General features: G+C 37.8%; 1 protein-coding gene across 2 annotated transcripts in view; it reads left to right on the top strand.

The window, feature by feature from the left end:
* The first annotated feature begins 1,084 nt into the window (after positions 1 to 1,084).
* The window catches only part of clstn3 (calsyntenin 3), a 44,857-nt gene continuing 23,275 nt past the window's right edge, over positions 1,085 to 22,666 (top strand). The window contains exons 1-10 of one of the 2 annotated variants that reach the window (XM_044116853.1): positions 1,085 to 1,654; positions 2,316 to 2,382; positions 6,252 to 6,374; positions 11,362 to 11,572; positions 12,489 to 12,697; positions 14,841 to 14,990; positions 17,041 to 17,226; positions 17,965 to 18,252; positions 18,490 to 18,602; positions 21,975 to 22,134. In XM_044116853.1, coding sequence (XP_043972788.1) covers positions 2,316 to 2,382; positions 6,252 to 6,374; positions 11,362 to 11,572; positions 12,489 to 12,697; positions 14,841 to 14,990; positions 17,041 to 17,226; positions 17,965 to 18,252; positions 18,490 to 18,602; positions 21,975 to 22,134 — 1,507 coding nt within the window. In that variant the 5' untranslated portion in view covers positions 1,085 to 1,654. The remainder of the gene's footprint in view (positions 1,655 to 2,315; positions 2,383 to 6,251; positions 6,375 to 11,361; positions 11,573 to 12,488; positions 12,698 to 14,840; positions 14,991 to 17,040; positions 17,227 to 17,964; positions 18,253 to 18,489; positions 18,603 to 21,974; positions 22,135 to 22,666) is intronic. The other variant, XM_044116854.1, reaches the window with a different exon arrangement.

The raw sequence follows: 22,666 nt of genomic DNA, 5'->3' as shown, positions 1-22,666 counted from the left end.
ATTAACTATTCTATAATCTGCTCTGTATTTTTACGTCTTATTTTTGTATGTATCTCGCAGTCGCTGCACTTTTGCTCTCAAAGAAATTCCCTGAGGGAACAATGAATTATTTCTTATTTTACTTTCACAAGTGGAGCATCACAACTTTCACTGTGGCGCTCCACTTCATAAGGAACCTGTATCCTGTTTGGAATAAATACAAATAAATAAATGAAACATCTTTCAAGTTTTGCCACAGATTATAAGAAGCTTCATTTTGAACGGCTCTGACAAAAGCACATTTTCTCATAGATTTCCTCTTACTGTTTTTCTGTAAATGTCAGCTGTGACGCTGTGGATCTCTGCAGCTTTTACTTTCTTACAGTCCGTTTTCTCCCTGACCTCTGCTGTGTTTCTTGGTCTTCATGATGCCGTTTATCCTCTAATAAACCTCAAAGGCCTTCAAGATAATCTATATTATTAATGAAATTACGTTTGATGATGTAATTTTTAAACTATAAATGACTGTTTTGATCAATTACTCAAACCAAATACTTTAGCGAATGAAGAATAAGTTTGTTTTAACCGGACACACACCTGGAGTTTCATAAGTTTTGTACTGAAAGAAATTTATTTAGATTTGGTTATTTTTGCAATTATATAATTTATATAAATTATTTTCATTTTGGCACTTAAAATACCAACTTTCCACATAACATGTCTGTGTGATTATGCAATTTTTAGATGTTTAAAAATTGTTTTTTGTTTTGATCTTTGAGTAGAATTTTTACCACGTGTTGTACTCTTGCGTTGTTTCTTGACGGCTACTTTTTATTTTTACTTTTGAGTAAAAATATGTTGAGGTTTTCTACTTTACCTTGACTATGAGTGATCTATTTAGGGGTATCAGAATAAAGAGGTTGGGCTTTGAATGCATGCCAGTCTCATCTTGAGGCTGCACCGTGACAAAATGTGGGAATGCATCATCATTTTTGCAAATCACTGCAGGTGCAAAAAAATGCATATAGAGTGGGCCTGTTTGTTTTTACAGAATTAGCCTTGGCACGAGGGCGAATCCGGGTGCCATGATGTCATTTTGCAGAGAGGAACCGACTGAGTGAGCAGCGTGAAACGCGTGTAAACGGATGAAAATACGCACAAACAAACGAAGAAAAAAAGAAAAAAACAAGGAGGCGGTCGAGTCAATCAGCGCGGCTTGAGCTGACAGCTGTGAGGTGACGGCGGGACTGAGTCTCTGCTGCGTTTGGAGCCTGAGTCAGAGAGGAGGAGAAAAGAGCCAGGGCAGCAGGAGAGAGGGAAGAAGGACGCAGTGTGGGCGGGTTAAGAAGCGCGGAGAGGGAGGGCACATCAGCGTAACATTCCCACCGCTTTTCTTCCTCCTGCCGAGTGGGAAAAACAAGGACGTCCGCCGCTCTCCTTTTCCTCCCCACATTTCATCCCTGATAACCCCACCTGAGCGTCCTTTCTCGAACAGCATCCGGCCGCTTCCGTCTCCATCCACCCGCACCTCGGAGGCTAAGCCCTGGGTTTGTTGTCAGCCTCCGGGAGCCGAGCTGATCTGAACCGAACCGAACCGAGTGTCAGGGGCGTGAGAGGCGGATGCTGCGAGCGTAGAGGCAGGGTACCAACCAGGAGCATCACCGCACTCAGAACGGTAATATCCCACATTTTTTCCTGCATTGTAACCCACCATTTCTGCGGCGTTTCCTCCTAATGCCGCTTTACGCATGCACGTACCCCTGCTGTAAATGTATGTCAGATAATTGTCGCATAGCATGTTTGTTATTCTGAATGTGTGTAGTCATCTTTATGTTAAAAAAACCACACAAAATTAGATTAATTATCACGTTCGCAAGCCGAAATGTTCCCATCAGCCTAAACAAACCATGAGGGGTAACCGTGATAAAACACGCAGCCCTGCCACATGCAGAACGTTCCCCACTCATGACCAGGTATATTTATATATGTGTGTGTGATACTATTCTGGGCTGCATGTCAGGGCGGCATAATGCTGAAATTCTCCTGGATTACAGCTCCAGTCATGCAACTCTGAATTTAGTTTTGCAGCTCTCATCCTTGTCACTTTAATGGTGATTTATTGAACAGACGACAGCAATGTGAAACCCCCTCCGTCCCCCCAAAGTGCCATCTGAAATGCCTGATCTGCTTGTTGCTACTGTACTGTCCCCTCCACTGCTGATCTGTTGTTGATGCATGAACTGTACCCCTCCTTCCCTCCCTTCCTCCTCCTCATCCTCTTCTCTATTCTCCTTCCTCACCCCCACCCTCTTATCCTCCCCTCTTTCCTCCTTCAGATGGACAGAATGAATTTTCTCTCCTTCCTCCTCCTTTGCTTAACTTCGGTTGCCAATTGCAACAAAGGTCAGTTTCAATTCCTTTTTTTTCTGTTTCTGTTTTTGACTGTGAAGTGTGGGGATGAAGGTTTTGCATTGCCATAGAAACACACAGACCTGTCAGGTGGGGTGGGGGTATTTTTCCAAGCAGAGCCATGTATCTTGTGACTTACTCATGTATAGCTTCAATTCCTCATGCATAACCAGGTGCATACATAAACATCTTTGCATCTTTTGCATGTGCCCTTTCCTTTCCGTCTGTGGTGTGACTCGGAGATGATGGAGCCGCTTCCCAGATTTCTCTTAGAGTCTGATTCAAGATCATTGCTTCAGTGGCTGTGTTTCCATTAACCATAAAATTGCACAAATTAAAAGTATGCTAAAAAAAAAAATAAAAATACGCCAATTAAAAAAAAAACTTAAGCAAAATATTATTGCTCTAGGATGAGGTGTTTTCCAGCCATGTGGAAATGGCTGCAATGGAAACAATTTTATTTTTCCTGTCATGCAAGTCATGTGATCAGCAACCGGATGTTACTACTGGTGAAAACGTGGAAGAAGACATCAGGAAGTAGTAGGAGTATGATGGCACTGCACTTTTTTAAAACAAAAAACAGTTAAGATAATTCATATGGCATTTTTATCTCCTTTCTTACTTAATGGAATTGCACATTTGCAAAATTGTGGGGGTTTTTTACACCAGCAAAATATTGACAAAGATTTGCCCACATTTGTAATAGAAACGTCTGATTCAAGCTATTGTCACTAGCTGCTTTAACCATAACTTTGTGAAAATTGAAAGTACGAAAGTAAATTTGCATAATGAAAACACACCAATTTCAGAAATAAGGGACGAGGTGGTTTTTCAGCGAAACTGCATTGGAAACACTTTTTCGTGTCATAGGAGTCATGTGATCAGCAGCCATGTTACTACTGGCAACGAAGAAGACTACAGGAAGTAGTATGAGGATGAGTTATTGAAAAAATGAGTATATAGGCTTTTTCACTTGTGTTTTTATTTTAATTTCCTATTCAATGGAAACAAGGCAATTGCGAAATTGTGTTTTTTCGACAATAGCATAATATTGACAAAAATTTTGAATTCAAATGCAGTTCCTGTTTCACTTGCTGTATTTCCATTAAAGTAAAATTTAGAGTACAAGTCGCCAAATTTAAAAACAAAAACAAAAAACACCTCACCTTCTGAGATAAAAAGAGTTTTTTTTCAGTTGTATCGAAACGCAACTGAAAAACGTGAAGACTCGTGTGACGTCTTCACGTCACAAGAGTCACGTGATCAACAGCCGGTACTACTACAGGCTAAGAGGACGAAGAAGACTCCAGGAAGTAGTAGGAGGATGATGGTTTGTTTTTGTTTTTTGAGGGGGTTTTTTCCCCGAAAATGTTCGTAAAAAGTTGTTTCACTCGAACACGTTGAATCCATAGCTATTATGTAAAGTCGCCGATTACAATTTCCCCAAAACGCTGCATACATACATAGCGGTTTCCAACAGCTGACTCAGATGCTAACGTCTCTGATGATTAGCGCCGGCTCCATGTTTGAATTATGAATATATCTCATGTAAGTGTTTACATCCGTCGCTGCCATATTTTTTTTATGTATTATCAGCTTAATCAAAACAGCGCAATTGCAAAATCATTGTGTTTTTCTTTTTCGACATTAGCAGAATATAGAGAAAGATTTGTAATTGAGCTAGTGATTGTCATGTCGAGGAGGAGGCGGATGAAACTGACACAGCCGTGCAGGAGAGGGAAGATAAGGAGGGAGAGGTGGTACGTGAGATCAGGTGACAGCAGGGAGAGAGGGTGCAGGGCCTGGTGTGCGCATACAGTAGTAGGTGTGTGCGGTGTGAAGAGGTCAAATGAGGAGGGGTTGACGGGTGAGAGCTGCGGCCTGATGGATAGGGTGACAGAAAGAGGAGCAGTGCCAAGGGGGACAGACAGAGAGATGGAGCGAGATGCCTCTCAATCTGTAATCCCGAATGTAATCCACAGGCCTGATGCTCAGATTAATGCTACATAGCAGCGAGGGAGGAAGGGAGGAGAGGAAGATGAGCAGAGGGCATGAGATAAATGACCGAAAAAGAAACACACAAGCTGGGGCGCGGAAACAGAGGAGGTGGAGAAGAAGATGAATTACTGTGATTATGTCTGGGTGTTGATGGCAACTAATTTTTGGTGCCAGATAGAGATTTTTCCAGTTGGAAACGGGCAGGGATGCATAGCTCTATGAGAGTTTGTGGGGGGGTTTTCTCTCTCAAATGTATGTACAAAGTGAAAAACAAATATTTAGGCGATTAAGAATTTTGCTTGGTTTTATGGGGGCAGTATTATGCAAAATTGACTTTTTTTTTCTTCAAGTTTTACATATTTTTATGACGTAAAAGAGACAAAACCCAATTTCAAGGTGATAAATTACAAAGTCAAAAGTCTTTTACGTTATTTTCGATATATATATATATGTATTTACAACTTCTGATGTTACTATATTGTGTTATAAGATGGTACTATGTGCCTGGAAAACACTTAATACTGCCCGTTTAAAGAAGGGTTTACGGTCCACATCTTTCACTACTGATACAGATATCTGGGGTTTCTTATCATCCGAAACCGAGTTGATATAAAAAAATGGTGCTGAATTAACTCCAAACGCTCCTTTTATAAACACAGACAAAATGTACTAAAGAACAAATTTATTTGATGACTCATGATGATGATAAAGAAAGAAAGTGAAAAGCAAAGTGTAGATTAGTAGTAACCAATATTTTTATCATATTACTAAATAATTCCTCATACAGAGCTGCAATAGCCAAAAAAAATTTCAAAGTACCTTTAAAACATTTCTGAATCATTTTAAATTGTAGTCTATAATTTATAAACCACAATCATGAATAATGTCCTTTAAACTAATGTAAAATGGAAAAATACTGCAGCTTTAATCTGTTTATCTCTTAAGTTATCCATATGTGCAAAAGAAAAGGAGCTGCAGGTCAAAGCTGCAGTGGTATATAAATGGTGAAGACAAAGCAAACAGTATTTAAAGTACATGAATATGAAATGAATATAAAATGTATTTACAGTGCCTGGTAAAGGAGAGGTTGGATAAAGAAATACTTTTTTCAAGCTGTTTTTCAGCAGCGATATAAAAATACATATTTAAATTCAGCAGCAGGCTTTTGTGCTTTAAGGCAAAGAGAATACAAATGATCCTGAGCTCTGTGTGTGACGTTAAAGAAGTTTGATCAGATTCACAGCCAGAAGTATTTTTTTTATTTATTTTTATTTTGCTCTCGGTGGCTCTGAGACTGAAAAATTAGTTCCAGTTTCATTTTCTCGAAAATTCACTGCGGCGACAATAAAGAAATACATCTTGTGCTTGTGTCTGATTTCAAACTCTGCAGCCTCTGAGTTGGGAGATCGGGGACCAGCGAAGGGAGGGAGCGCCGCCTTTTGTTTTTGATCGTTGCTGGAGTGTAAAATTGTCATCCTTGTGGCTCATTAACTTGGCCTTTGATCAGTCAGCACCGAACAGTCGGCACAAGGATTAATAATTATTTAGCAATTAAAGGTTGGATTCAGAGAGAACCTTGGGCGTTTGATTCAGAGCCGAATATTTCTGTCTGTGTCTGTTTGATGGAAACGAATCAGGACTGTGGAGCTGGAGGGTGCTTGAAATAAAAATGGAGGAAAAACGTCAACCGTGAACGTTATCTGACTCTCAATGGTCTCACGTTACTTTCTGTGTGGGTTTTTTTTTTTTCCACTCATGCACACTCTCACCATGTCTCTCCCCCATAATTGACTGTTAAAAATAGATGCATTGGTTCCTTGTAATTGCTCCATTTAACCCAAAGCCTGTTCGGTCTTCTCTCTCAGCCAATAAGCACAAGCCATGGATCGAGACAGAGTACCAGGGGATTGTCATGGAGAACGACAACACCGTGCTGCTCAATCCCCCTCTCTTCGCCCTGGACAAAGACGCTCCGCTTCACTACGCTGGTAACACCGCCTGCATCCATCAAAATGCAGCTGATTTTTATACGTACACTGTAGAAAAAAAGACTCATAGCTTTTTTAAAAATCGGTATCTAACATCTGACAAATTTTCCCGTTTTAGATCGGTTATGATTTTAAGAAATTAGATAATTAGGAACGTTAATATACATTTCCTTGTAAACTGTATGACTTAATTAATTGCATTAATTGTAATGAAACGATTCTTGAAATAAACGTCAACTAATTTAGAAATTGATTAATGATTAACTAGTATCCAGACTCTAAAAATGACATTTGCTTGAACGAATGACATTCAGAGCAGTAATTACGCCGACTGTACTAAAAATATACATTTTGCATTAAAGATAATAAAAGCTATAAATACGTTCTACCCAAAACTCCTCAACTGGCATAGAAAATCTCTTATTAAGCACCTTTTGCTATCCAATAATTAATCACTTAAATCAAAAAACTAATCAATAGTTTGGCCTTAAACTATATTGATGTTAAGTTAAGCCGAAAGGTCTGACCTTTTTACATGTTGATGTTGGAAGTATTTTTTATCTGCAGACTCATCCTTTGCTACAAATGATTAAGCATGCATTAAATGAAAACTATATTTTTCCATCTTAGTCAAGAAAATGTTTCCTTTCTTATTTAGAAAGGAAATTGAATTATTTATTCATCTGCATCATTTAATGCACTTCTAACATTGGAAATGAAAAATCTGCAGAATGTGCCATTTCTTCATGCGATTAATTATCAGAATAGTCAATTACTAAAATAAATGTTAATTTCAGCTCTGCTAGTGTCGCAGTTTTCTTCCACAAGGTTCTCACAGTACTTTGCTTAAGTTCTGGTCCATTCCTCCTGACAGAACCATTGTAACTCAGGTTTTTTATGGGACTTCCTGATGGCCACTTGCTAGTATTAAGATTGATGCTATGCTAAGTGACCCATTTGAGGCCACGCTTCATATTTCTGCCCGATGTCGAGATGCTGCCTCTTTATTTGAACACAGTCTTATTTCCTCATCATGGCTTCTGTTTTACAAAGTGCATCCATCCTTCCTGCAGCATAAAAGCCTCACAACATGATGCTGCCACACCTGTACTTAACAGCTGAGGTGATGTTCTCGGGCTTTTCGTCTTCCCTCTTTTTATTCCAGATGGAAGGATGGATATTAAGGTCAAAGACCTAAACTTCACTTTCGTCAAATCAAATAATTTATCTGCAAATAAATAAATAAATACATACATTTTTTTGATGCATTTGCAAACTGTAATCTGGCTTCTTCTTCACTGAGTGGCCTAACCTTTGGTTTGGGTTGTTAAACACATTCAAACCAGAACAAGTTCACAGCTTCACACAACCCGTCTCCGTATGATGGCTAAACATTCCCGTGGTATTTATAGTCGGATATAGATTACATCAATCTATTAGATTGGATTAATTTAGCATTTTCAGGACCCCACTACTGATATTTTGCCTGATTTATTTTGGTTTTTCTGAGAGATCGCACATTGTGTTTGAAGTGTAGCCTTAAACCGCACCCAGAGTTGTGCCTCCATTTAACTCAAATGTTGTGAAATAACATTTCACCTGCTTCTGCAAACTTAAATGCAAATCAATCATTCTATATTTAAACTTGTCAGTTTGAAGAAGGTAATCAAATAGAAAATAAAATATTATAAAAAGAATCTTTCTTGTTCTGTCTTCTGGCTCAGAGAAATAATTTTGGTAATCTGTTGATTACAAGGATAACCAAACAGAAATTTTAAATCAGATTTAATTTAAGAAGGTTATTTTACTTGTTCATTGTAAATAAAATAATACATCAGACCATTTGCTTGACTAGCTAAACACCAAGACAAAGAAAGTCATGTAATTTTTATTCAAATTGCTCAATGGTGTTTTAGTCATGTGACTGCTCTAATGATGCAGTTTGTTTTTACTGGATTGCTTTCAGCTTTCAGTAGTAAATGACACGCTCATTTATTTTTTCGTTTGGAGCTATAATACCACTCACAGCCACCAGCAATATTTCCCTAAAGACTCCCTAAATAATAAAGGCAATGTGTTCAGTCAAAGAGTCCACTATTTTTAGCCCATCATGGTGTAATTCAAGCCTTTGCAGCAGGAGCAATCAGCAGGCGCTGTGCCTTTCTGCAGCCTGATGAAATAAGGTGATCATGTTTGCACTCTGAGTTCTGGAAATAACCACGTTGAGTCAAATTATGAAAGATCAACTTGAATTACTCTGGAATATATTGAGCCAATGTCAAAAGAGAAGAGGAAAGTAGCTGCTCCAGCATGAACCTTTGAGTTTCATCAACCGATGGGGATCTGCTGCTATTCTGAGGATTTTTATTTTCAGTAACTGTTGCAGTTTTATTCAATGTGTCTGATAGAAGACGTTTGAAATAAATGGGTGCATAAAGGCATTTCTAGATATCAATGTCCTCAAAATCACATTAGTTTGCTTCAGTTTTTCTATAATAGAAACATGTTCAGTGGTTATGATACTTCATTGGAGAATTTAGTGGCTTGAATTTAAATTAGGCTTAATGTTTTTGGGGTTTTTTTTAAATCAAAAAATAAAAAAGAAACTGTTTAAAAGTACATGAATGCTTCATTTTTCCCCCTTCAACAATATGCTTAACATGTAGGAAGAGGAGCAACAAAACAGAGGAAATGTTCTTTGTCAGTAACATGGGTGGGTCTAAAAAAGAAAGACCCCTCAGAGACTTCAAGTCTTTTCAGAGATAAACAGGGATTCTCCGTTCTTTGAAGGACTGCATCGCTTAATAATTTAGCAGTTTCAGAGAAAAACCTTCTTCCCACAGTCAAACTCTGACACCAGAAAATGCATCAGTCTGTGAGGTTTTAGCTCGGCTTCCTTGTTTTGTGATCATGGATTAACTAAATCATATGTCATCTCACTTGCATAATTCCACATTAAAAAACTGTAATAGTAATAATTTTGCTACCTTTATTCAGTGGTAAGCACAAAATTCTTGTGATTAGTTGCACCTCAACTTATTCCTGTAAAATAACTAAAACTGAAGCATTTGTCATGTATATATTTGTTACTTTTTTATCTTAATCAGAACAGCACTGAACTAAAAACAATAAATACAATTATAAGGTATCACGTAAATGAAGGAGATACTAAATCTGAAAGTTTAAACAGATGAATAAAAATGATAGCATACATTATTTACCCTTCTTATAAACATTACTGTTTTTAGTTTTGGTTAAAAGAGCCAACATTTTGTTATGTTATTAGGTTATGTGGCGACACTGAAATCTAAAGTTGTGTCTCCACATAAGCAGACAGCCTTTGTTATTATTATTAACCAGCGTGTGTCTGCTTAGAAAGACTGTGATCCTCTTAAAGTAGGAATAAAACCAGAAGCAGCTTTAATGGCAAGATTACGTTCAAAAACAAGGAATTTGACTTCAAAACGCTCACAGACTTTATAAACAGATCAACCTTAGAAGAAATTAAATGGACAAAATGAAAAGTATTTACTTGCATGTGTTTATACAGAGCTGAAACAATTATTTGAAATAATCATAATGAATTGATTATTGACTAATAATCAACTAATTTAGCTTGATTTATTGTTGTTGTTACTGGAGTAAACACTCAAAAAATGAAAGAGCAACACATTTAGAGCAGTAATTAAGCCAAAACTGTACAAAAAATACAAACAATTTGCATTTAAAATAAAAAAATAGTAAATATGTTCTACCTAGAAGTTCTCAAGTGTCCAAGTTTCAGCTCCACCTGGTTCGAATTCAAAGAGAAAATCACATATTAAGCAACTTTTCTATCCAGTTGTTAATCAGTTAATCCATAAACTAATCAACAGATCAGTCATTCACTGTGCTGATGTTAAGTCAAACAGAAAGGTCTGAGCCTTTCACATGTTGATAGTCAAAGTATTTTTTAGATGAAGAAGTATCTTTGCTCCAATTTCTTATTTAAAACCTTATTATTTTTGTTTATTTGCATCTTTTAATGTATTTACAATGTTGTATAAAAAGGCTTCAGTGGTTAAATTAGGATTTTTTCTATCCAGTTAATCATCACAATAATTATAATCATTGTTAGTCGCAGCCCTAGACAGACATTTTTTTTTTATTATAGAAAAGAAAGAGAAAGAAAGGCAGGTTTGCTTATAGGATTATTTTGCAGAGGAGCTGATTCCAGAGGATGTAAGTTGTTCATTGTGTCTCTGTGGTGGCAGGTTTGTGCAGTTGGTCCTCTGTAACTAGGGGAAGCATGTAGATTTTGAATAGAAAGAGGCCCGAGAACAAAACCTCGACGGATCCGTTCTCTGCTGGCTTCAATTCATAATTGACAAACGACACAAAGTCGTTCTAGTCTGCCAAGTAAAATCAGAACTAATCTAGAACATCGCCAGACAATCCCAGCCATTTTTCTAGCTAATCGGTGTTCTATTATCAACTGGGTCGAAACCAGCAAGATCCAGTAATTCCAACACAGATTTTAGAGATGTCATTTAAAGCCTTTTCCAATAGGTTTCTGCCATGTTGTAAATACAGAAATAGCAAATAAACTGCTTTGCTATTAAAATATTAAATAGTGTACTGTGGAAATAAATTTGTTTGCAGTTTGATGGATACTGACAATTAATCTCTAGACATTTTTTTCTCCATCTTTTAAGCTATTTATTGGTATGTTGCATGCACATATTTTGCACAAATATAAAACAATTTGCCTGATTGAATGGACCCACAGAGTGCTTTATAAACCATGAGAAAATCAACACTCGTTAGTCAGAAGGAGGCCAGGTGAACGCTGTTCGTATAAATAAAATGAATGTGTTACAATAATCAGGACAAAATAATAAAAAAAGAAACCAAGATTGAGTTCTCTTAAATCAAAGGTTTTTTTAATTAACCTTGATGTTCATATAAAGCCATGTTTAATTCATTTTCATTAATATTCTCAACCCAGGTGAAATCTGTGGCTTCCGGGTTCACAATGGCCCCTCGGGCTCCGGTTCCGTCCAGTTTGAAGCTGTGGTTCTGGACCGCTCCACCGGCGAGGGTCTGGTCCGGTCCAAAGAGCCGCTGGACTGTGAGAGCCAGCGGGAGCACAGCTTCACCATCCAGGCCTACGACTGTGGAGAGGGACCCGATGGCGTCAACAGCAAGAAATCACACAAGTTAGTCACAATGTTTCCATTTTTAACAACAGCAGCCAGTAGAGTCATCAAGCTGTGTGTCAAACTGAAGGCGCGGGGGCCAAATCTGGCCCACCGTGGCATTTTAGGTGGCCCTCTAAACTCCAGAGAGATGCGTAAATAGGATCTGCATGATAACAACTGTGTGCTTTAATATGATCTTATCAATCAAAGTAAAACATTTTCTATCTGTTTACCGCCAAGTTACATCAGTAAGTCCCTCCATATTTTTTTTACAATTCTGCGATTGTGGAAATTCACAGAAAATCTACAGATTTCTAATTTTTATCTCTAATTTCAAGGGAATGCATAATTATGAGTTTATTGTAGATTTTCCACAAAAATTGCCAAAAATATTTGGTTTAAGTGAAGCTAACTTCCACCTGCAGGTGGCTGTATTTCTTACTTCACAATAAGTAATTAATCAATTAATTGCATGATAAATTAAAATGAGCTAAAAAAATGTTATTCCGTCGATTAATGTTTTTTGAAGGGAAATTCTGTTTATAGGGACTTCATAATCAGTTTTATTTATGCTTACAATGTAGAAAGACCTTCGTCTGTAAATATGTTTTAGGGCAGTTTTAGCTTCAGCTGGTCCAGACTTACTAAAAGGAATGCTGTTATTGCGTTTTATGCAGTAAAATGTTTTTTTTTCTTCCAACAAATGAATTTAACTATTTGTTTATTTGCATATTTTAATGTATTTCTAATATTGTATAAAAAAGGCTCAAATTTTTAAATAAAAAATCAGTTGAATGAGACATTTTTATACGATTAAACATTAAAGTTATCGATAGATTAATGAATTACTGAGATGTTTGTTAGAATAGTGTTACATCCCCGCTGTAGTGATATCAACCCTCTTCTCTCTGCTTCCCCTCCTCCTCTCCCTCAGGGCCACGGTTCATGTTCGTGTGAACGACGTCAACGAGTTTTCCCCAGTGTTTGTGGAGCGTCGCTACGAGGCTTCGGTCCCGGAGGGCCGTCTGTTTGACAGGATCGTGCGGGTCGAGGCGCTGGATGCCGACTGCTCCCCGCAGTACAGCCAGATCTGCTTCTATGACATCATCACTCCCAACGTGCCCTTCGCTATCGACAACGACGGTGAGATGGTTCACGTCCTGCATGCTGTACTAACAGAGCAGAACTGATCACACATTTGATCAGCCTTCAGCCACGATCACCATGTTTACCATTTGGAAGTGGAAGGAAAGTGATGCATGGCTTTCACTAGAGCTGAAACAATTAATTGATTAATCGTTTATGGAAATAATCGTAAACTAATTTAGTAACCAGTTAATTATTAACCGGATTATTCAGGGTCATAAAACTCTATTTGCTACAGAAATAATATACTTAGGGCAGTAATTAAGCCAAAACTGTACAAAAATCTAAACATTTTGAATTTAAGATAAAAAAAAGTATTTTGCATGTAAATCAGTTCCATACAAAAGTCTTTATGTGACAAAGTTTAAGCTTCATCCTGTTCACATTCTGTAAATAAATCTGCTATTGCTCACCTTTTCCTATTCAATTATTAATCAGTCAATTCAAGCAAAAAGTCCTGCACTGCATTGTTGTTTATTCAAGCAGAAAGGTCTGAACCTTTTACATGTTGATGTTTTTACATTTTTTTGTTGTAGATGTATCCTTTTCCCCAAATTATCAAGCAACACTAAAGATCTGCTACGTTGTTGCACTTTCTTATTTAAAAAATCTTTTGAATTATTTGTTTATTTGCATGTTTTAATGTATTTCTGATATTGTTTAGAAAGGCTGAAATGGTTAAATGGAAAATCTGCAGAATATGCCAATTTGTTTTAATCTAATTAATCATCAGAACAATTGATAGATCCATCAATTATTGTCAGTTTTAGCCCTAGTTTCCACTTTTTGTGGAAATTAGTGGAAATAGTCTCAAGTTGTGGAGAACCTAAAACATTTTTTGACATTCTTAACCAAAAATAGTAAAATGTTCATATTTAATCAATTTGAATGAACTGCTGCAGATTCAAGTATTTTGTTGTGTTTCTTTTCTTTTCTTTTCTTTTCTTTTCTTTTCTTTTCTTTCTTTCTTTCTTTTCCACCTTTTCACAATTCTTTGATAAACTTTTCAGTTTCCCTCAGATTGTTTGAGTGTCGGTGAACATTACGTTTTAAGTCTTGCACAGATTTAAAAAATTGGATGCAAGTCTGAACTTTGACTGGGCCATTCTGAAACAGAATGAAATCTGTATTTTTGGAGTCAATTTGCTCCAAGTTTTCTTTCAGTATTTCACTTTCCTTCCATCCATCTTCCCATCGACTCTGACCCGTCTCTGTGTCCCCGCAGAAGAAAAGCATCGCAATGCATGATGCTTCCAGCACCACATTTTACTATTTTCCACCACACGTCAGATCATTTGACCAGAGCGCCTTCCTCTGAAAACAAAGAAAGCATAAAGATCGAACAGCAGGCACTGCTGAGATATTGATATTTGTGGAGTGGCAAATTTAGGAAAATTGCAGAGACTTAAAACCTCAGGTATAAACAAACAGTGTTGAAATAGACTTTGTGGGGGCGGACTTTGATTTCTGCATCCGCAAACTCTCAGCTCCAGCTGTAATGGAGAGTTATTGGTTTAATATAGCCTCCCATTTTGTTTCTGCCTCGTTAGATTCTCTGTATTTACAGTCCAGTGTTGCACTCTGGGGGCTCAATCGTTCCAGTTCAGTAATGTGACCCAGCAGCTGAGGAGACCCTGTTATAGAATGATGCTGCAGGAAATGTCCAGATCTGGAAAAGTTCTGCATCCTGCAAAGGATGAGTAGCTTCTTTCTGTTTTCAGACACCAGCACAGAGATCTATTGTTCCCATTGTGCTGCAAGCTTTTTATTTTTTCAATTCTCTTCTGTTTCTCTTTGTTTCTCATCTCTTCATGTCAAAGCATCTTCTTTTCCCTACCTGCTGTTTGTCAGGCAGCATGCAGAATGCTGTCAGCCCTTCACAGATACTCACTCTGTTCAGCCTTATCTATAAAAGCAGGAAAAACCCGTTTGTTTTCATCCTGCTCGCTGTTATTTATCTTCCTGTTTTTCGCCCTGAAAGCGGCGCTGAAAACCCTGTTTTGACTCAGTGCACATGTGGAGCTTCAGGAGGTTTTTCACTCAGTTGAAAAAGCTTGTTGTTGGCGACTAGCCCTCCATTTCTATTTCTGTTTGTCTCATTATGTCATGTCCTCTCTTTCTTTGTCATTGCGTCTCCTAGGTAACATTAAGAACACGGAGCCTCTGGATTCGAAGCGGCAGCGTGTTCACACCTTCTGGGTGACCGCCTTCGACTGTGGGAAGAATCGCGCTCAGGCTGATGCCCAGGTTGTCGTCACAGTCAAGCCGTCCTGCAAACCCGGCTGGATCGGTAATCAACGTCGCAGGCGGCTCTTTTTTTTCTGACTCAGTTTTTATTCTGGAGTAACTCTGCGGAGGCGTCAGACGTGTGATTTGGTTGTTTCATTCAGTCATTTTTGGATGAAATTTCCACTCTGAGTTAGAAATTGTGTGGGCAGCTATTCAGCTTAATCATGGTTGCATCATTAGATCATGAGCTGCGTTGCAAATAGACCGTTTTAAGGCTTAGTAATATTATAGGAAGGTATTTAAATTTAATTTAACTCATTTGAATTTATCAGTCTCATGCCAAGTCACTGCAAATGTTATCTGTTATAAATGACCTCCAGTCATGTAGAATCCAATTTGGATCAAATTCAGTTGAAATAAAATTTTAAATGACAATTAGAAAAAGAAAATTGCTGTCATTTTTAGTGGATTTTATGCAGCTTGTATCTGTAGTTGAGTAAGATTTGACCTTGAGTATCAATATTTTACTCAAGTACTAGAGTGGAGCACTTTGTCCACCAGGTATCTACGGAAGCCCAGTCAGTTGCTTTGATTCAATATCATTATAGGAATCAGTCATCCTGTGAGCATGAGGCAGCAGCGCAGAGAAATAATTTAAACAGGGAGAAACGTGCAGAAGAACCAGGGTGAGTGTGATTGGCCAATTAGAGAGACAGGGAGAGAGGATAGAAAATCCTAAACACTGAAAAACTGAGGTAAAAGTGGAAAACTAAGAACCATGTTTAGTCCACTATATTCACACTCTGGTCTTTTGCTAGAGAGTCTGGTTCATTTAGGGAGGTGTGAATAAACAGTTGGATTTTGACGTAGAGCAAAATATTGAATTCTGGTCCGCCTAAAAATCCAGGTCTTGATTCAATTAAAGAGAACTGTGTCGTGGTTCGAATGTGGATGTGTATTCAAGCAGACCAGAGAGCGCTCCAAAAGCAGGAAGCAAACTATAACGCTGGGGCATTCTGGGTAAATACAACCAAAACTAAGACAAGAGTCTAGAGCTAGCAGAGGAAATGCCTCAAAAATCCCACAGCCTCTAAAATCTGACTGCATTTAATTTTTGTTTACATTTTGTGAAGAAGGAAGTTGATCTCTTCTTCAGAGGTTTTTGTGTCGTGTCCTTAAGTGGTTCTTGGTGCTGCACCCCCACAGGCGAGGAGGTGAACAGGTTTTTCAACTAGTTTGGATCATTTGACACAGAGCAGTGTGAAAGTAAACCACAACAGCTGAAAATGCAACAAATGTTGTCAGGAGTGAAAACATCCTAAGAGTTAATGGCATTAACTCTTAGGATGTTTCTGGGCCAAACTTCAATAGTTTGGCCCAGAAAGAGATATTTAACACTAAATCACTGAACCGGGAGTACTTTCTATGGAAATCCAATGGCACCTCTGTTGAAGGGTGAATCTAGCTGAAAAACACTGGCAAAACCTGTACCTGGGATGCTTTCTATTAAAAAAGAGAATACTGAAAGGTAATGGTTGCAGTTTCTTTTTGAAAAGCTTTGATCCAGAAAGAGACAGATTTAAACTCAGAATCACTGAGTGCCTTTTTTAGAATGAAAGAACAGAGAGTGTAAAGCTGATTTATACTCAATTGATGATCCACTCTAAACTGGAGGTCAGACGTACTTTGTATAAGAACAAACGGAGAGAAAGTTATAAATGAATACAGTTTTCTTGTAAACTTGCAAAGACCAAAGAGAGCAATGAACCTCTTGCAGCATCTGTCAGTATGTGTTTGAAATGAAGGATGAGGGGAAATATCTTGTTTATTTTGCAAAACACCACCAGATTGTTGTTAAAAGAAGAGCTGATGAAATTCTTCGCAATGCAAAAGATTCAGCAAAGCTGTCCTGATTTTTAAAATGAGCTAATATTTTTTAAATCTTTGATATCTTGTCATTCTGTTATTTTTATGTTACTGCAGTTTTTACATTTGCTGTCTCTTTTTAGACATTGCAGGCTTATGTCATTTGATTGATCTCCCATTCAGTTTAATATCGGAGTTGTGTGTTAAAATGTAAAGTTCTTATTCAGTTTTTTCTTTCTTTAAAGGATGGACAAAACGTGTGGAGTACACACCTGGGTCAGGCAGCATCCCCCTGTTCCCCAGCCTGCATCTGGAGACCTGCGAAGAAACGGTGTGGAACATCCAGGCCACCGTAGAACTTCAAACCGGCCATATTGGGAAGGGCTGTGACAGAGACAGCTACTCTGACCGTTCTGTTCGGCGACTGTGTGGTAAGTTTTGACTTTAGACCTAAAAATCATATTCAACTGGAAGTAAATATTGATCTATTTCACATTTTGAATGTTTTTGTACTTCCATTTGGGTCTCTAAAAACAGCCAAAGTGCTTAAAAACATACAGATGTTTTTTGGCAATAAGTTAATGTTTTTTTGTTTTTTTTAAAAAAAGAGCCATTTCAAAAATCTCTAGAATGTAACGGCACCTAGCAAACTCAGAGGAGGCCTGGCACGTTACCTAGCAACCCCACCGGAACTCTACCCGTCACCCAGTAACCCCACCGGAACTCTACCCGTCACCTAGCAACCCCACCGGAACTCTACCCGTCACCTAGCAACCCCACCGGAACTTTTAGTCAGCTGGTTTTACTGCAACGGCTGCTGGAAAAGACTCTGCTTCAGCTTTTCAAAGACATATAGTTGTATAATTGCAGATTTTGTTGCAGCCATTGTCACATATGAGTGTGAACGTTGAGTTGGGGGCGTGGCCAGCAGCAGCTTATTTGGATTTAAAGTGACAAGAGATTCATTCTGACAGGAATGAAATAGGTAGAATTGACCAAATTCATATCTTGTTATCCAAGGATGATTTTTGGAAAAAAATAAATAAATGAATATCCTAACCTGATCAAGGAAGCATAATAGGTCACCTTTAAATAATGAAGAAAAAGTATGGAAAAAGAGATAAAAATTGAACTCTATTGAGTTGTTTCTATGTTTTTTTTTTGATTAGGTGCTGTCAGGGGTGAAGTCGATCTTCTCCCACCTCCATCTCCAGCAGCCAACTGGACCTCGGCTCTCCCCACTCTTCCTTCTTCCGATTCTTCTCTGGTCTTCTCCTTCAACGGGTCGAATCATGTGGCGGTGGTTCCTGACTCAGTTGTGTCCGCTCTGTCGGGCGACCACTTCACCCTGCAGCTGTGGATGCGTCGGGGCGGCGCCAACATCCAGCCTTCAGCCACTCAGTCCAGAGGAAATCGCAAAGAGGAGGAGACTATTGTGTGCAGCACCGTAAAGAACGGTTCGTTTAATCTCTGGGATTTGCTGTGGTTTTGAAGGTTTAACCGGGAAAGCTACTACATTTAGCCACAGCTACAGAAAGTGTCACTCATGTTCGATTTACATAAACAACCCACACTCAACCACCTTTTCTTCTGCATAGAAATTCTCATGATTCAGCTCTAAATCAAGTCAGTTCTCTTCTTTATTCTCCAAGCAATAGATCCAACAATTGTCTTCCTCCTCCTCTGCTCTACAGATGACTCCTACTCCCATTATTCGCTCTCCGTCCACGGCTGCCGCCTCTCCCTCTTCTACTGGCCCGATGTCTCGGCCGCACGGCCCGTCAAGTTCCTCTGGAAGCTGGAGCAGGTCCTGGAAAAACCTTTATTTTTAATTGCTTTTCTCTCTTTCTGACTGAATTTGAGGAAGTTTAGCAGTCCATTTCCTTTCTGCAGCATGCTTAATGTATAATCTTTGATGTTACATAGTGCAGTATGAAGATAGAGCCGGCTTTTTCTCTTATCTCTAAAGCTTTTTATAGAGTAACTGCCTAATTTAAACGGTTCATGCTGTGTGTATCATCCATCTTTTGCAGCTGTAGTCTGACTAACGGATTGTGCAATTATCTACCTGTGAAAGGATAATAGAAGCCAGGATAGAATTCAATTTGTGCATCGACCAGAAAGCTTTTTCTTCCGTTTTTAACATTTATTCTCAGCTGGATATAAAGAAGATATTTGCTTTTAGCTTCCGATTTCATTACCTTACACGTTTCTCATCACCAGATGAGAGCCATCAGCACTTTTCGCCATGATAAATAATTTCCTTAATGTATGTAAAAGTAGCTGCAGTGAGAAGGGAAGAAGCTCTCATCTGATAAAATAATGACTGTCATGCTAAATCTACCCATTTCTTTATCCATAACTACACATAATAAACAGAGAATAGTACAAAAATGTGCAAAAAGCAACAAAAAATCAAGCAGCCACTGCAATCAGCAAGGAAGCTAATTTTCGATTAACTTTTTAAATATGTGTACAGGTTCAGCTGATGGGCATTTTTAAATATTTAATTTTTACAACATTTTTAAGGGATGATTAAGTTTTAACGTACATCTATTCCTCAAAATATTTAACCTTAGTGTGTTTGTAAAGGTGTTGCACACGTTTATTAGCACCTTTGGTAAAAAGCCTTAAATTAATCTTTTATTGCAGTAAAATAACTGGAAAATTTATAAAAATTTACCCTTTGATTTGAGTGAATTTATTAAGTGTGTTAACAAAATATTGGTTTTTAGTCAAATTACTTGTGGCACATTTATTGATACCTTGACTTTCTGTTCTGTGGGAGCATAAATATAAATACAATGTAACTTGGATTTTTATCTTTCCATAAAACACATCGAGCTGGTTGTGAGGAAACTCAAATAATCTCCAAATGTCATTGCTCAAATCTTTATAAGAACCCTTTATTATTTATTACAGATCAACTAATTTGCCCTACTGTCACAAAAGAAAACGTGGATTTTGATAACCTGGTACTGACTGGTTTGGTTGGATGCGGCTAAAATCGAACAAAGAAAGAAGGGTTGAGTCCACAAAAATTGTATTGAAGTAAGAGTAGCACTACTTCAACTTATTTTTACTCAGATAAAAGTAAAAAGTACTCAAGTAAAAGTAAACAGTATTTGGTAGAACATCTACTTAAGTAACTATTCAGAGCATCCGATTCAAAATTTTGCAATGATATCAGTCAGACAGAAAATATAAAGTTCTGTGAAAATTATGGTGTTTTAAAGTTTAATATTAATACAAGTAAAGAACAGAATTATAACATAACAAATTTTAAGCAGCAAAAACTCTTTTCCAAATAAATATTTTCCATAATTTCTTAATATAAAACTTGAAATCAGTTCTGTAGGTCTGCTTCACACATTTTTGATTAATGAGTTTGTTCTTCATTCAGTGAAGTTACTCATATTGGGTAGATTATCCAGAGGTTTCACTCAAGTAAGAGTAGTGATAGTTTATAATAAAATAACTGAATTAAAAATAAAAAAGTATGGTGTTAAAAAAAGTAGTAATTATTTACAAACCACCTCTGGTATGAAACATAAGATGGAAAACATTTAAAACCAGATATTTACATACACTATCTTAAAAAAAAGAAAAGAAAAAGCTACAATCTCATGTAAATTAGCATAATAGAGCCCAGGACTCTAGAGTGGGGGTGTCAGTCTCCAATTCTCCAAGTCAAAACAAGAAGTTAACTTAAGAAAAATAACAGTTTTGCTCAGAGTTTCTGTGTTGTTTTTTTTAACTCTTTGATGCGTGACTGCTTGTTTTTTGGGGATGGAGAGTTGTTTTGTCTGAAGCTTTGGTCTCAGACAGACTGAAGTTGCTCAGATTAAAGAAGCTGAGCTGATACAGGGGAGATTTGTTAAAGCCTTCTGTCTGAGCTGCGTTATCTTGTTACTCCAGTCTTTCTCCCCACTACCCCTCACCCTTATCGCTGTAATTCCCTTGCCATTTTTTCAGTGTTTTTGCTTCTGTTTATATAAAGAAACCTAAAACGAAAATAATGGAGAGCAAAAGAAATGTTCAGTAAAATGTGGAAAGTATGTTTAAGCAAGTATTTTACTTGCAGATAATTTCTTACTTGGCTTTTGGATGAAAGTAAATGCCTTATTTTGTTATGTGATATTTCAATTGAGTCAGGGTTTTTTGTAGTTCCTAAAGTGATTTTTATTATGAGTCCTTGAAGCTTTGTAAAGACTTCTAATATTTTTTAATGAATTTTTGCTGCTTTTCCTTGTCTTCTCTACTCTAGTCCCGTGTCTAAGTGTATTGTACAGTGAGTGCCTAAATAAAAGAAGAAATTCGACCAAGACAAAGAAGTGTCAGCTCTTAAAATCTATCTCTAGCAGAGGAAAAGTACAAGAAAGCTGTCTTGTCACACTGTTACCTATCTTCCTTGTATTTCAGGGGTGTACAAAAATATGCTACTTTACGTAAATATCGCTCAAATATAGCTTTTCTCCACATCTAATCTTGTAATATGCACAGCATCAGCTCAGACTAGAGACAGCTTATTAACTTAATTCACATTTGCATTGCTTCAGTTTCAGCTGATGCTACACAAATGTCTCTAATCTCTAGCTATGCTGCACAGATGCTTTGCTCCAACAACAACCACTAATGAGTGAAGCCAACTGAGTGGTTCATTTGGCATTACTCACATCGCCATGCCAAATGCTTGAAGGTTCTCCAACTGATGATAACTTGACTCTTTTCCCGATTCATTCCCTAATTATTTACTTTTTTACTTTTCTTCAACACCATTAGATCAGTTCTTCTGTGTTTCTTTTTTGCGTGTAATTGGAGATACATAAATAAATTAAATTGAATTTAAGGATATTTACATTAAATTAAATTTACATTGATATTTACATATTACTTGTGGGCACTCAAAAGCAAATTCAACTTTCAAATGTTTCAGGAAACATTTTCATTCAGGTAATTTCTTTGAAATAATATTCCTGACCTCAGCGTTCACCTGTACTTGCTGCAGCATATTTAGCATTAATATGTTTTTTTCAGCTTGTATAACTTCATTTAGTGGAACTTGAACACAACAATAATCTTTTCCTAAAATTAAAATTAAAAAAAGCTTAGATGTTCCCTCAGATCTGCCAGGATTTTCTGAAGCTCTTGTTTTTTCTGTATTATATTCGTCCAACAGGTGTGTGACAGCGAATGGCATCATCTGTCCCTCAGTGTCCAGTTCCCATCAGTGACGCTGTATGTGGACGGCGTCACCTTTGACCCTGCCCTCATCCATGACAACGGTGCCATCCCGAACCCTGCGCCCCGTCAGAGGATGCTCATCGGTGCTTGCTGGGGTTCGTATTTTCATTTTTAATTTCATCCAAAGCTGGCATGTCATTTTAACAAATATCACCACCAAAGGTAGCCAGCTGCGCCTCATGACGCGTCTCAAGACGCACCTTGAGGACAAACCGCATCGTGCTCCTCATTTTACTCAGTGTGGTTGCTGCGTCTTGTCTTTAAGGCCTAATAATATAAATAATTTATCAATTATTTAGAGCAGCAGAACAACACAGGGGGCAGGCAGCTCAGAGCCACTTAAAGCAGAACCGCTCGTTAAAATGGGAAGCTCTGGCAGCTAATTATCATAGAAAAGACACGCACACATAAGCACGTTCAGTGTTTCATCCACTGTGTCTGCTGGCTGCATGGTGGCAGCTGCTGCCAGATAATGAGGAGACGTTGCATTTTTGAAGATCCACTATAGTTTTCTCACTTCTGCATGCTTGTGGTATTTATTTATAGTCTGTCTCTGTATTTTTGCTGCTTTCTGTGTATCTTTGCACCCTCTGTCTGTTCGCACCACGCTCCTTTGAAGTGTCTGTC

Source organism: Gambusia affinis, linkage group LG05, assembly GCF_019740435.1.
Source record: "Gambusia affinis linkage group LG05, SWU_Gaff_1.0, whole genome shotgun sequence".
Lineage (NCBI taxonomy): Eukaryota > Metazoa > Chordata > Actinopteri > Cyprinodontiformes > Poeciliidae > Gambusia > Gambusia affinis.
This window is presented reverse-complemented; position numbering and strand designations above follow the sequence as displayed.